The sequence below is a fragment of the Salvelinus fontinalis genome, chromosome 16 (assembly GCF_029448725.1).
Source record: "Salvelinus fontinalis isolate EN_2023a chromosome 16, ASM2944872v1, whole genome shotgun sequence".
Lineage (NCBI taxonomy): Eukaryota > Metazoa > Chordata > Actinopteri > Salmoniformes > Salmonidae > Salvelinus > Salvelinus fontinalis.
The window spans coordinates 52,563,308-52,580,823 of record NC_074680.1 but is presented as its reverse complement, the minus strand read 5'-3'; the positions used below and the strand labels follow the sequence as shown (position 1 = coordinate 52,580,823).

Sequence of the window (17,516 nt, the reverse complement as noted above, 5' to 3'; positions counted from 1 at the left end):
ACCACTCCTGGTCACTATGACTACACGATATCAACACCATACCACTCCTGGTCACTATGACTACACGATATCAACACCATACCACTCCTGGTCACTATGACTACACGATATCGACACCATACCACTCCTGGTCACTATGACTACACAATATCGACACCATACCACTCCTGGTCACTATGGCTACACGATATCAACACCATACCATTCCTGGTCACTATGACTACACGATATCCACACCATACCACTCCTGTTCACTATGACTACATGATATCAACACCATATCACTCCTGGTTACTATGACTACACGATATCAACACCATACCACTCCTGGTCACTATGACTACACGATATCGACACCATACCACTCCTGGTCACTATGACTACATGATATCGACACCATACCACTCCTGGTCACTATGACTACACGATATCAACACCATACCACTCCTGGTTACTATGACTACACGATATCAACACCATACAACTGCTGGTCACTATGACTACACAATATCGACACCATACCACTCCTGGTCACTATGACTACACGATATCAACACCATACCACTCCTGGTCACTATGACTACACGATATCAACACCATACCACTCCTGGTCACTATGACTACACGATATCGACACCATACCACTCCTGGTCACTATGACTACACAATATCGACACCATACCACTCCTGGTCACTATGACTACACGATATCAACACCATACCATTCCTGGTCACTATGACTACACGATATCAACACCATACCACTCCTGTTCACTATGACTACACGATATCAACACCATATCACTCCTGGTTACTATGACTACACGATATCGACACCATACCACTCCTGGTCACTATGACTACACTATATCGACACCATACCACTCCTGGTTACTATGACTACACGATATCAACACCATATCACTCCTGGTTACTATGACTAGACGATATCAACACCTTACCACTCCTGTTTACTATGACTACACGATATCAACACCATATCACTCCTGGTTACTATGACTACACGATATCGACACCATACCACTCCTGGTCACTATGACTACACGATATCAACACCTTACCACTCCTGGTTACTATGACTACACGATATCGACACCATACCACTCCTGGTTACTATGACTACACGATATCAACACCATACCACTCCTGGTTACTATGACTACACGATATCGACACCATACCACTCCTGGTCACTATGCCTACACGATATCAACACCATATCACTCCTGGTTACTATGACTACACGATATCAACACCATACCACTCCTGGTCACTATGACTACACGATATCAACACCATACCACTCCTGGTCACTATGACTACACGATATCAACACCATACCACTCCTGGTCACTATGACTACACGATATCAACACCATACCACTCCTGGTCACTATGACTACACGATATCAACACCATACCACTCCTGGTCACTATGACTACACGATATCAACACCATACCACTCCTGGTCACTATGACTACACGATATCGACACCATACCACTCCTGGTCACTATGACTACACCATATCAACACCATATCACTCCTGGTTACTATGACTACACGATATCAACACCATACCACTCCTGGTTACTATGACTACACGATATCAACACCATACCACTCCTGGTCACTATGACTACACGATATCAACACCATACCACTCCTGGTCACTATGACTACACGATATCGACACCATACCACTCCTGGTCACTATGACTACACCATATCAACACCATATCACTCCTGGTTACTATGACTACACGATATCAACACCATACCACTCCTGGTCACTATGACTACACGATATCAACACCATACCACTCCTGTTCACTATGACTACACGATATCAACACCATATCACTCCTGGTTACTATGACTACACGATATCAACACCATACCACTCCTGTTCACTATGACTACACGATATCAACACCATATCACTCCTGGTTACTATGACTACACAATATCAACACCATACCACTCCTGGTCACTATGATGACACGATATCAACACCATACCACTCCTGGTCACTATGACTACACGATATCAACATCATATCACTCCTGGTTACTATCCTTGTCTCAGTATGTAAAAAAAATGTAATAAAATGTATGCACTCTACTGTAAGTCGCTCTGGATAAGAGCGTCTGCTAAATGACTAAAATGTAAATGTAAATATCAACACCATACCACTCCTGGTCACTATGACTACACGATATCAACACCATACCACTCCTGGTTACTATGACTACACGATATCAACACCATACCACTCCTGGTCACTATGACTACACGATATCAACACCATACCACTCCTGGTCACTATGACTACACGATATTGACACCATACCACTCCTGGTCACTATGACTACGCGATATCAACACCATACCACTCCTGGTTACTATGACTACACAATATCAACACCATACCACTCCTGGTTACTATGACTACACGATATCAACACCATACCACTCCTGGTCACTATGACTACACGATATCAACACCATACCACTCCTGGTCACTATGACTACACGATATCGACACCATACCACTCCTGGTCACTATGACTACACCATATCAACACCATATCACTCCTGGTTACTATGACTACACGATATCAACACCATACCACTCCTGGTCACTATGACTACACGATATCAACACCATACCACTCCTGTTCACTATGACTACACGATATCAACACCATATCACTCCTGGTTACTATGACTACACGATATCTACACCATACCACTCCTGTTCACTATCACTACACGATATCAACACCATATCACTCCTGGTTACTATGACTACACAATATCAACACCATACCACTCCTGGTCACTATGATGACACGATATCAACACCATACCACTCCTGGTCACTATGACTACACGATATCAACATCATATCACTCCTGGTTACTATCCTTGTCTCAGTATGTAAAAAAAATGTAATAAAATGTATGCACTCTACTGTAAGTCGCTCTGGATAAGAGCGTCTGCTAAATGACTAAAATGTAAATGTAAATATCAACACCATACCACTCCTGGTCACTATGACTACACGATATCAACACCATACCACTCCTGGTTACTATGACTACACGATATCAACACCATACCACTCCTGGTCACTATGACTACACGATATCAACACCATACCACTCCTGGTCACTATGACTACACGATATCGACACCATACCACTCCTGGTCACTATGACTACGCGATATCAACACCATACCACTCCTGGTTACTATGACTACACAATATCAACACCATACCACTCCTGGTCACTATGACTACACAATATCAACACCATACCACTCCTGGTCACTATGACTACACGATATCAACACCATACCACTCCTGGTCACTATGACTACACGATATCAACACCATACCACTCCTGGTTACTATGACTACACGATATCAACACCATACCACTCCTGGTCACTATGACTACACGATATCAACACCATACCACTCCTGGTCACTATGACTACACGATATCGACACCATACCACTCCTGGTCACTATGACTACGCGATATCAACACCATACCACTCCTGGTTACTATGACTACACAATATCAACACCATACCACTCCTGGTCACTATGACTACACAATATCAACACCATACCACTCCTGGTCACTATGACTACACGATATCAACACCATACCACTCCTGGTTACTATGACTACATCCACTTTCCCCAACGTCTTCTTCACCGTCCTCGTGACTTCAAAAGGGTTTCCCAAATAAACATTCTTATCCAATGAACGCACTCCAACGATTCATCAGACTCATTTTCCACATACATTTTAGCCCTTTTTGTTCCATTCTTGGACTTCACTGTTCTCGCTAACTGTACTCAATGTGCTTTCAACTTCAAATGACACTTCTGCTTCCGCCATCTCACCACCTCTGACATGCACTGTCAACTGTGGGACCTTACATAGACAGGTGTGTGCTTTTCCAAATAATGCCCAATCAATTGAATGTATCAGAGGTGGACTCCAATCAAGTTGTAGAAACATCTCAAGGATGATCAATGGAAACAGGATGCACCTGAGCTAAATGTTTACTCTCAGAGCAAAAGGTCTGAATACTTATGTAAATAAGATATATATATTTTATAAATACATTTACAAAAATGTCTAGAAACCTTTGCTTTGTCATTATGGGGCATTGTGTGTTGATTGATGGTGATTATTTTTTATCTAATCCATTTTAGAATAAGGCAGTAACGTAACAAAACGTGGAAAAGTGAAGGGGTCTGAATACTTTCCAATGCACCATAATTACCATGAAGAGCTTTGTATGTATGAATTATATGCCAATGTAATGTAATTTATATTTCCCCATTCATAAAGCATTTATAAACATGCTTAACTGATGTACACACTATGTTAAAGGAAATGTGAACATTTTATTTACGTTTTCCAGATTGCTGAGGACTCCTGGCTATTATCGACATTTTTCAGTTTAACTTTTCTTGACCATTCAAACCATTAAAATTCAATTCCCCATTTCAGACTAATAGCAGAAACTATTTTAATGAGTACAATGTATTAACACTGGGTGGTAAAGCTAGCTAGCATTTCCCTCTTATTCACTGATGTAGCTAGTTAGCTAGCAGCTAGGTAAGCCCCTGGCACAATGTCAACATGTTTTTCAAATCGGTCAATAAACGTTACAAAATCATCATCAAACTCATTAAACATTTAGTTAAAAATGTAATTTCACGATTACATTGTATTTTTGCACATTACAAACCTTTGAAAACAGGAAGAATTATGAGGCAGGAACCAGCTGCATTCATTTTGACTGCAGAGGAGAGCTGACAGGTTAATGACATCACTTCCTTCTTAACAATTTTTCTTATTTTAAATGTGCAAATGTACGACGCCAGTCATGAAATAGTGAACAAAAAAGGTTAACTAAATGTTACATTTGTTTTTTGATGATTTTGGTGGAAGCAAGAGGTCAACTGGAAGTGACATTTTACTGACCTCTCACCCTATCCTCCCATGCAGCCAAAATGGAAAGAATCGCATGTTCCTGTCTCTTATTTTTTTCCCGTTGTTAAAGGTTCCGACTGTGCAAAAGTACAATGTAAATCTTAAAATATTGAGATAGTATATATTGAGATAGATACAACGATTGTGTAATGTTTATTGTCCTAGTTGGAAAACGTGTTGACATTGTTCCAGCTAGTTGCTAGCTACAGCTATTTATTAGTGAATAAGAGGGAAATACTATCTAGGGTTAACAACCTGTGTTAGAAAGTTTTACTCACTAAAATAGTTAATGTGACTTGCGAAAGCAAACGTCCCAATTTAAATCTTTCTCATATTTTATATTATTATTACTTGAAACGCTACTCATTTTACGCCATAGGCCAACGGACACTGAAGTTGGATTTTGTACATAAAAAAATATGTTTTTTTAAATAGCAACGTCCTGCTCCTTCCCTGACTTTTCCTAAATATTAATATTTTACATTGCTCAGTTGTCAGAATGTTTAAATCACGAACAGAAACATATTTAGAGGCTGTTTACTAGTTGTTGTTGTTTTTTACAGCTGTTAGTAACTTAAGGGGCCAAGACAAATGTGCCATAGGGCGTTGGTACCCTGGCGCTTATGCATCTCTTTCCTCACTGAATTAATGTTGTCATTGGATGAATGGGCATTACACAACGGGTAGTTCTAATCCTGTATTCTGATTTGTTAAAACCGCATTTCAGTCAGTGTCTATTCCACAAATTACCACCGGCTAAATCTATGACATCAAAATGCCTATTCACTCTGTTCCATCTGACTGTGCAATCCACTGTCTCATCAGCCCAGCCAGGCAATGTATAAACTTAATCTCCACTATAAAAGCGTCTAGACATCCTGTCACATTTCTTTTAGACTAACATTTTGTTTTCAACAGCAGATATTTGTATAAACCTTGCTGTCTGTCTCCGACATTTGCAACATTGTTTCAATATTCAAATTCGATCTCCAGCTGTCCCATAGTAATGACACGTCTGTAGTCAGGATGAGACCGACAAGCAAGCAGCGGTTCTCAGCCAGTCAAAATAATGAATCAACTGGCATCATTTTTATGGATATATACAAAGAAATGTCATTTGAAAAAAGGTCAAACGAAATGAAGTGCATCTAGTTGGCAGTCTTTCCAGCTTCAGTTTGAAGGGATTGTGTTAGCTGTGTTTGTTGGCTAGATCCTCTAAACAACAGTGTCCTGGTGAGAGAGCACATTTTCTATGCCATATGAAATCGCACCTCATTCGCTCATTGTTATGGATCTATCTAAATAAAGGTCACTAGAAAACAGCTTAAATGTATGCAAATGCAGCTACTGTTGATATTGTGGCTGCACGGTTTGATGTTACTAAGTTAGCCGTAGTTGGCTAGCTAGCAAGCAAGGGATAAGAACATTGCCAACCAGTATGGCAATGGAACATTTAGAACGAACGACTGGGTCGCGTCCATAGAACAAAAAGACTGAATAACTGGGTCGTGCTCTGGATACCGATCCGATAGAACGAATGACCAACCGGCTTGGGTAGCAATCCTAGAATTGTGTTGGGACTATATGTTGTGGACATTTCTGGGATCTTTTATTTCAGCGCATTAAAAATGAGACCAACACTTTACATGTTACATTTATATTTTTGGTTTAGTATAAGTTGTTGGGAAAGTGATAGAAATGTCTGTTTTTAAAAGTTGACAGAAAATGTAGTTGATGCGATTACTACACTGAACGAAAACATAAACGCAACATGTAAAGTGTTGGTCCGATGTTATTTCTATATATGCCTACAGGGGTCCTACAATTCTAAATCAAGGAGCTAAATGACCCTTGGTATGACCATCTTAAAACAATTCCATATGTTAGCTTAGTAGAAGCCCAGCCCAGGCCCTTAGACTTTAGGGTTTTTTCTTCATGGAAAATTACCATATAGTTATTTCTATGAGTCTTAAATGGGGAAATTAATTTGAATGGTTTGAATATGAATATTTCTTAAATCTATTCAAGAAAAGTCCAACTAAAAAATGTCAATACAAGAAATTCTTAGGTGAAGTCCTCAGCAATTGTTTTCTGTACTACACCTGAATTTTTTTAATAAAATGTTAATGTTTCAATTTAACATTCTGTGTTGTGTCCATCAGATAAGCATGTCTACAAAGGCTTTATGAATGGGAAAATAGAAATGACATTGACTAAATAGAATTCATACATAGACCTTTAATGTTGTTGTTATAGATCTGAGTGGCAAACTGCACAGTTAATTACCACTAGCTATAAACGCCTTATGAATAGAAAAATAGATTGGACTTTACACTGAATGCATATGTGGGACCCAGAGAAATATTAGAGAATGCATTATGGGTATGTAGTCACAATAAATTGTTACTCATTAGTTCATTTACATTCGTTTTCTTTTCTTTTTTACTTTGACACTATACATCATTTTTAAGTAGAGAACTTACTTGTGATGAGGGTTGTTGACACCAGTTGACTTTGCTTTCCATTTTCCAGCACAGTGCAGACAGTAACAGAGTACTGAGTGGCAGGTTTCAGGTCAGAGAGAGTGATGCTGTGTGAAGACGTGGTAGTGATGTGTGGTTTTGTCCCTAGACAGCGGTAGGAGATCTGGTAATGATGTTGGGTTTGGTCCAATCCTGGTGGCTGGCTCCAGCTAACAGCAGCTGATGTGGTGTCCACTGAGTCAACAGTCAGCTGGTCTGGAGCAGGAAGTACTAAGGGAAAATACATTATTGTCAGTGTTACAGTTTATCTCCAGAAATATAATACAGGAGGAAAAAGTTTAAAAGTAGTAAAATAGTAGAAAAGGCCAGCCTGCAATTCCTTTTGATATGGGTAAGAAATATGCAAAAAACAGAAGTCACACAACCATAGCTTTACTTGTAATGTAATAAAAATAAAGTTTTTGCGCTGTGCCACAGGGGTAAACATTTTTGGGGGTCAGGGGGGGGGGGTTCTTGCATTGGAATGATATAGAATTCTGCTTATATAATCATTCTCATCTACCGCAATAAACATAAAGTTCAAATGTCCAGACTGAGATCATGGTGTCCTTTTGAAATCTGTAACCTATCTCTGCTGCGCTGGATCAGCACAATGGACAGCGCCCTACATCAATGCTGTTTTGGTAAAGAATATAGACTACAAGATAGAGAGGATAATTCACCTATTACAAACAGCCTATGTGAATACAGCCGTACACACAGCTGTCTTACCAAAATAATGCTAACTAAATGCTGTAAGTATTAACCTAGTTATTCATGCATGCAAAGAAAAATACTGAATTGTTTGGCTTAGACACAACTGCAAATGTGAATGAATGAATGAATGAATGTGAACAGAAGAAAACAGCGGTAACAAGTAGTAGACCTAGTCACATAAATATTAGATAGATAAAGACATGACACAATCTATATTTAGACTAGTGACATTCACATAATATCAGATAGATAAAGACATGACACAATCTATATTAGACTAGTTACATTAACATAATATCAGATAGATAAAGACATGACACAATCTATATTAGACTAGTGACATTCACATAATATCAGATAGATAAAGACATGACACAATCTATATTAGACTAGTTACATTAACAATAATATCAGATAGATAAAGACAAGACACAATCTATATTTAGACTAGTTACATTAACAATAATATCAGAGAGATAAAGACATGACACAATCTATATTAGACTAGTTACATTAACATAATATCAGATAGATAAAGACATGACACAATCTATATTAGACTAGTTACATTAACAGTAAACATAATATCAGATAGATAAAGACATGACACAATCTATATTAGACTAGTTACATTAACATAATATGAGATAGATAAAGACATGACACAATCTATATTAGACTAGTTACATTATCATAATATCAGATAGATAAAGACATGACACAATCTATATTAGACTAGTTACATTAACATAATATCAGATAGATAAAGACGTGACACAATCTATATTTAGGCTAGTTACATTAACAGTAAACATAATATCAGATAGATAAAGACATGACACAATCTATATTAGACTAGTTAGATTAATATAATATCAGATAGATAAAGACATGACACAATCTATATTAGACTAGTTACATTAACATAATATCAGATAGATAAAGACATGACACAATCTATATTAGACTAGTTACATTAACATAATATCAGATAGATAAAGACATGACACAATCTATATTAGACTAGTTAGATTAACATAATATCAGATAGATAAAGACATGACACAATCTATATTAGACTAGTTACATTAACAGTAAACATAATACCAGATAGATAGACATGACACAATCTATATTAGACTAGTTACATTAACATAATATCAGATAGATAAAGACATGACACAATCTATATTAGACTAGTTACATTAACATAATATCAGATAGATAAAGACATGACACAATCTATATTAGACTAGTTACATTAACATAATATCAGATAGATAAAGACATGACACAATCTATATTAGACTAGTTACATTAACAGTAAACATAATATCAGATAGATAAAGACATGACACAATCTATATTAGACTAGTTACATTAACATAATATCAGATAGATAAAGACATGACACAATCTATATTAGACTAGTTACATTAACAGTAAACATAATATCAGATAGATAAAGACATGACACAATCTATATTAGACTAGTTACATTAACATAATATCAGATAGATAAAGACGTGACACAATCTATATTTAGGCTAGTTACATTAACAGTAAACATAATATCAGATAGATAAAGACATGACACAATCTATATTAGACTAGTTAGATTAACATAATATCAGATAGATAAAGACATGACACAATCTATATTAGACTAGTTACATTAACATAATATCAGATAGATAAAGACATGACACAATCTATATTAGACTAGTTACATTAACATAATATCAGATAGATAAAGACATGACACAATCTATATTAGACTAGTTACATTAACAGTAAACATAATATCAGATAGATAAAGACATGACACAATCTATATTAGACTAGTTACATTAACATAATATCAGATAGATAAAGACATGACACAATCTATATTAGACTAGTTACATTAACATAATATCAGATAGATAAAGACATGACACAATCTATATTAGACTAGTTACATTAACATAATATCAGATAGATAAAGACATGACACAATCTATATTAGACTAGTTACATTAACATAATATCAGATAGATAAAGACATGACACAATCTATATTAGACTAGTTACATTAACATAATATCAGATAGATAAAGACATGACACAATCTATATTAGACTAGTTACATTAACATAATATCAGATAGATAAAGACATGACACAATCTATATTAGACTAGTTACATTAACATAATATCAGATAGATAAAGACATGACACAATCTATATTTAGGCTAGTTACATTAACATAATATCAGATAGATAAAGACATGACACAATCTATATTAGACTAGTTACATTAGCATAATATCAGATAGATAAAGACATGACACAATCTATATTAGACTAGTTACATTAACAGTAAACATAATATCAGATAGATAAAGACATGACACAATCTATATTAGACTAGTTACATTAGCATAATATCAGATAGATAAAGACATGACACAATCTATATTAGACTAGTTACATTAGCATAATATCAGATAGATAAAGACATGACACAATCTATATTAGGCTAGTTACATTAACATAATATGAGATGGATAAAGACATGACACAATCTATATTAGACTAGTTACATTAACATAATATCAGATAGATAAAGACATGACACAATCTATATTAGACTAGTTACATTAACATAATATCAGATAGATAAAGACATGACACAATCTATATTAGACTAGTTACATTAACATAATATCAGATAGATAAAGACATGACACAATCTATATTAGACTAGTTACATTAACATAATATCAGATAGATAAAGACATGACACAATCTATATTAGACTAGTTACATTAACATAATATGAGATGGATAAAGACATGACACAATCTATATTAGACTAGTTACATTAACATAATATCAGATAGATAAAGACATGACACAATCTATATTAGACTAGTTACATTAACAGTAAACATAATATCAGATAGATAAAGACATGACACAATCTATATTAGACTAGTTACATTAGCATAATATCAGATAGATAAAGACATGACACAATCTATATTAGGCTAGTTACATTAACAGTAAACATAATATCAGATAGATAAAGACATGACACAATCTATATTAGACTAGTTACATTAGCATAATATCAGATAGATAAAGACATGACACAATCTATATTAGACTAGTTACATTAACATAATATCAGATGGATAAAGACATGACACAATCTATATTAGACTAGTTACATTAACATAATATGAGATGGATAAAGACATGACACAATCTATATTAGACTAGTTACATTAACATAATATGAGATGGATAAAGACATGACACAATCTATATTAGACTAGTTACATTAACATAATATCAGATAGATAAAGACATGACACAATCTATATTAGACTAGTTACATTAGCATAATATCAGATAGATAAAGACATGACACAATCTATATTAGACTAGTTACATTAACATAATATCAGATAGATAAAGACATGACACAATCTATATTAGACTAGTTACATTAACATAATATCAGATGGATAAAGACATGACACAATCTATATTAGACTAGTTACATTAACATAATATCAGATGGATAAAGACATGACACAATCTATATTAGACTAGTTACATTAACATAATATCAGATAGATAAAGACATGACACAATCTATATTAGACTAGTTACATTAACATAATATCAGATAGATAAAGACATGACACAATCTATATTAGACTAGTTACATTAACATAATATCAGATGGATAAAGACATGACACAATCTATATTAGACTAGTTACATTAACATAATATCAGATGGATAAAGACATGACACAATCTATATTAGACTAGTTACATTAACAGTAAACATAATATCAGATGGATAAAGACATGACACAATCTATATTAGACTAGTTACATTAACATAATATCAGATAGATAAAGACATGACACAATCTATATTAGACTAGTTACATTAACATAATATCAGATGGATAAAGACATGACACAATCTATATTAGACTAGTTACATTAACATAATATCAGATGGATAAAGACATGACACAATCTATATTAGACTAGTTACATTAACATAATATCAGATAGATAAAGACATGACACAATCTATATTAGACTAGTTACATTAACATAATATCAGATAGATAAAGACATGACACAATCTATATTAGACTAGTTACATTAACATAATATCAGATAGATAAAGACATGACACAATCTATATTAGACTAGTTACATTAACATAATATCAGATAGATAAAGACATGACACAATCTATATTAGACTAGTTACATTAACAGTAAACATAATATCAGATAGATAAAGACATGACACAATCTATATTAGACTAGTTACATTAACATAATATCAGATAGATAAAGACATGACACAATCTATATTAGACTAGTTACATTAACATAATATCAGATAGATAAAGACATGACACAATCTATATTTAGGCTAGTTACATTAACATAATATCAGATAGATAAAGACATGACACAATCTATATTAGACTAGTTACATTAACATAATATCAGATAGATAGACATGACACAATCTATATTAGACTAGTTACATTAACATAATATCAGATAGATAAAGACATGACACAATCTATATTAGACTAGTTACATTAACATAATATCAGATAGATAGACATGACACAATCTATATTAGACTAGTTACATTAACAGTAAACAAACACAGTAAACAACAGGTGAATGGAGATCCAAATAGCCAAAACAGCCTACAGCCTCTTACAGTGAGACGCAGCCGTGAACAGCTGTTTAGACAAATAAATAGGCCTATAGGACCGCTTCAACATGGAAAATCATGCTGCTCCTGAGTTCAAAAACACCGTGTGAAATGGAACAATATACTTATGTTGATCAAATTTAACCCACGTAATCAATTACGCAATGTCAGCCTACCATTAACACGTTTCCAATAACTACAGTTCCAGACATCATACTTTAGTAGTGTACTTCCTTACCTGTGGTGAGGGTTGTTGACACCAGTTTACTTTGCTTTCCATTTTCCAGCACACTGCAGACAGTGACAGAGTACTGAGTACCACATTGCAGGTCAGAGAGAGTGATGCTGTGTGAAGACGTGGTAGTGATGTGTGGTTCTGTCCCTGGACAGTGGTAGGAGATCTGATAATGATGTTGGGTTTGTTCCAATCCTGGTGGCTGGCTCCAGCTAACAGCAGCTGATGTGGTGTCCACTGAGTCAACAGTCAGCTGGTCTGGAGCAGGAAGTACTAAGGGAAAATACATTATTGTTAGTGCAATAGTTTATCTCCAGAAATATATTACAGGATAAAGTTGAATAGTAGTCGAAGAGTAGAAAAGGTTTGTTTTGAAATGGGAAGATAAAAGCTTAAAACAGAAGTCACACAACAGAAGTTGGATTTGTAAACGAGTGAACGTTCTTTATAATAAAGATTACATGGAGAAAATCGGACCTCTCTGAAATGAAAATCGATGGCCCTCCCAAAATATATTTTACCTTAACCCTGCCTGAACGCTTGAAAAAAAAGTGACCCCCCAATATACCCCAAGAACATGTACCGTTTACCCTCAGTTATTGGACAGACCAGAGTGCCATATATGCAGTTTTAGAAACTGTTCTTCTTTAAGCATTGCATGTCAATGCAGGAATCATGACATCACACAGGGCTGCGGGCCAGAAGGTTGTGGGTTCACAGACCACCGTGGATAAGAGTAGGGGTGGAAAGATCTCCTTTATAGGAAAAGATTGCATGAATCTATCATCATAATTACAGGCCTTAAAAAAACGTGGCCTGTTATAAAAATGTCATGCCAATCTACGTCATTGTACATATAGCAGAATCATTTTTAGTACCACACAAATTACAGAATTGACATTCTAAGAATAGACAGAGAGATAAGACTATGTGTTCATCTTATCATATTTCTCCAATGCCAAATCAGTGTGTCTTGCTTGCAACGAAACTGTCCCTGTTGGCAAATCATTAAATCTGATCATTAGGAATCTAAGCATGGTACTTTCCAAAGTTAAGCCTACCTTTCCACCCCAGACAGAGTAGGACTACCTTTCCACCCCAGACAGAGTAGGACTATCTTTCCACCCCAGACAGAGTAGGACTACCTTTCCACCCCAGACAGAGTAGGACTACCTTTCCACCCCAGACAGAGTAGGACTATCTTTCCACCCCAGACAGAGTAGGACTACCTTTCCACCTCAGACAGAGTAGGACTACCTTTCCACCCCAGACAGAATAGGACTACCTTTCCACCCCAGACAGAGTAGGACTACCTTTCCACCCCAGACAGAATAGGCCGACCGACACAGAAAAATGTAAGCTTTAACTGCTGGCTACTCTTCTTCCATGACTTAAACCAATGAGAGAAGGTCATAAGTGTTTCCCTAAAAGCTGTCTGGGTTTAAAAATATTCTATTATACAGAAAGTGAATAGCTTAATCAATTGATAGTGAAATAATTAGATTAATTCCCAAGCAAAGTCAATTTTTTGTGTCCTCGGTTATAGAAGGTTGTAGCTCTGTCTATGAATGTCAAAGTAACAAAACAATGATATCCCCTTTTGCATTGGCGTCACGTCTTTCCCGGGTATTTTACAGCTTGTTTCAAGTATAAAGCATCGCGGACCAAAGCACTGTTATAGATCACTTTATATAATCGGATCCTATTTATTGTTTTCAAAATCTTAAGATTTTCTTTAATAAAAGGTAGGCCTATGGAATACCGTCTCATACACCCTCAATTAGAGTCTTGGTTTTAACTTAACAGCCCTACACTGTTACAGAGGTAGACAATATATGTGTTTATTTTGGTACTTTTTACCCCTTTTTCTCACCAATTGGGACTTACAGCCTTGTCCCATCCCTGCAACTCCAGTACGGACTTGGGAGAAGCGAAGGTCGAGAGCCATGTGTCCTCCAAAACACGACCCTGCAAAGCTGCACCGCTTCTTGACACACTGCTTGCTAAACCCGGAAGCCAGCCGCACTAATGTGTCGGAGGAAACACTGTACAGCTGGAGACCGAAGTCAGCGTGCATGCACCCGGCCGCCACAAGAAGTCGCTAGAGCGCGATGGGACAAGGACATCCCAGTCGGCCAAAGCCTCCCCTAACCCGGACGACGCTGGGCCAATTGTACGCCACCTCATAGGTCTCCCGGTCGTGGCCAGCTGCAACACAGCCAACACAGACCCCGGATCTGAAGTGACGCCTCTAGCACTGTGAGGCAGTGCCTTAGACTGCTGCACCACTCGGGAGGCCCCAGAGGTAGATCATTTAAAGAGTGCATGGTGGGTGGAGGAATTGAACGACAAATATATGGATATAGCAGCCTATAAACTAAATTAGTCTGTCAAACAGGTAGGCCTACCTCTTATTTTTTAAATAGGAAGAAATAGGCACCAACACAAAGCACTCTGTTGTTAGTAAAGTCTAATTAAAATGAAGACGTTGAAATGAATTATTCCTACTGGAATTTGTCTACTTTCAGCACCATGAGCTGTCCACTTCAGATTGAATTTGCAGCGGCTAGTGCATCAAGTTTCAACACCAAAATGTAAGTTACTCGAATCTGGCTTTTTGGGAGATCAGTAACTCTGATAAATACATCATGGGACAGAAACATATTGTTAAAAAATACATCTATAATAGTAGTTGCAAGCTATCAAAGTTGACCTTTGATCCTCCTCATATTTGCGCTCTTCTTCTCAAACTGAACAGAACATAGGCTAGTGCAGCCTAGTTTTATTTACACCATCCCAGCAGCTATCTTAGAAATATAACTTTGCTCTCTGCTTCTCTGAGCATGCACTTTGTAACTTATAGCCTATAGGCTATTGATCATTTGATTGAGACCACACTAAATAGCCAATAGGCGCACTTGATATTGCAAGCCCAGCGGAGAATCAGAGATGAGGGGCAGCATCAGCCACACATTGATACAGTATATAGCCTAATAAGCAACTAAAACCTAAACCCTTCCCTTAACTGAAAAAGCATGACCCCATTTTCCTCAAGGTAACCATTCTGTACATTTTGATCCGTCCTGAATGTAATAAGAAAGTAAGAATTTCTGCTGTATACATTTAGTAACAGTGCTGAACAGGTTTTAAATTGTTGTCACCACAACCCCCCCCCCCCCCCCCCCCACACACACCATTTTTGTAAAAATATATAAATGAAAAGAATGCAGTGATTCTAAATCCTCTCCACAATAAATAGGGTTTAACTTAGTACTACTGTTAAAGTTAAAGCAATCAGAGGCAGATCAACTCCTTGACATAATGACTCACAGGAATGGAAGAAAGCATGAATTCAGAGTTTACTAAAATGTTTATTAATTATACCACCAAACTGCATGATGAGATCTGGGAAATTCACCATCATATATTTCTCATCAGGGAAGATACTGGACCTTTACATCCCATGCTGATACATTCATTATGATTACTTCATTTACATTAGTCATTTTGATAACTAGTCAAAGCTTAATTAACTTTGACACCAGAAATAATACTTAAGTTGGGTACTTCCTTACCTGTGGTGAGGGTTGTTGACCCCAGTTGACTTTGCTTTCCATTCTCCAGCACAGTGCAGACAGTGACAGAGTACTGAGTACCACATTGCAGGTCAGAGAGAGTGATGCTGTGTGAAGATGTGGTAGTGATGTGTGGTTCTGTCCCTGGACACTGGTAGGAGATCTGGTAATGATGTTGGGTTTGGTCCAATCCTGGTGGCTGGTTCCAGCTAACAGCAGCTGATGTGATGGTTACCCAGTCAACAGTCAGCTGGTCTGGAGCAGGAAGTACTAAGGGAAAATACATTATTGTTAGTGCAATAGTTTAACTCTAGAAATATATTACAGACAAGAAGAAGAGTAGTAGTAAAATAGTAAAGCCCAGATTGTAATTCCTTTTGATGTGGGAAGAAATCATCTAAAAACAGAAGTCACACAACAGAAGTTGGATTTGTAATGAAACAAAAATTAAAGGTTTCACTACATTCATATCTGATGGCACTGCACCTCTGCTAAATTAGAGCAACCACAAAATATTTAAATAGTAAAACATGTATGCTGGGATTATAAATCCTCTCCACAATAACAAGTGTTTTACACTTTAGTACTGATAAAGTTAAAGCAATCAGAGGCAGATCAACTCCTTGACATAATGACTCACACTAATGGGAAGCAAGCATGAATTCTGA

The 17,516-nt window shown here is 36.4% G+C and overlaps 1 protein-coding gene across 1 annotated transcript in view; it reads right to left on the bottom strand.

Moving 5' to 3' along the window:
* The window catches only part of LOC129813404 (uncharacterized), a 97,852-nt gene that overhangs the window by 39,124 nt on the left and 41,212 nt on the right, over positions 1 to 17,516 (bottom strand). Inside the window, 3 exon segments of the mRNA XM_055865740.1 lie at positions 7,532 to 7,801; positions 13,277 to 13,546; positions 16,849 to 17,118. Coding sequence (XP_055721715.1) covers positions 7,532 to 7,801; positions 13,277 to 13,546; positions 16,849 to 17,118 — 810 coding nt within the window.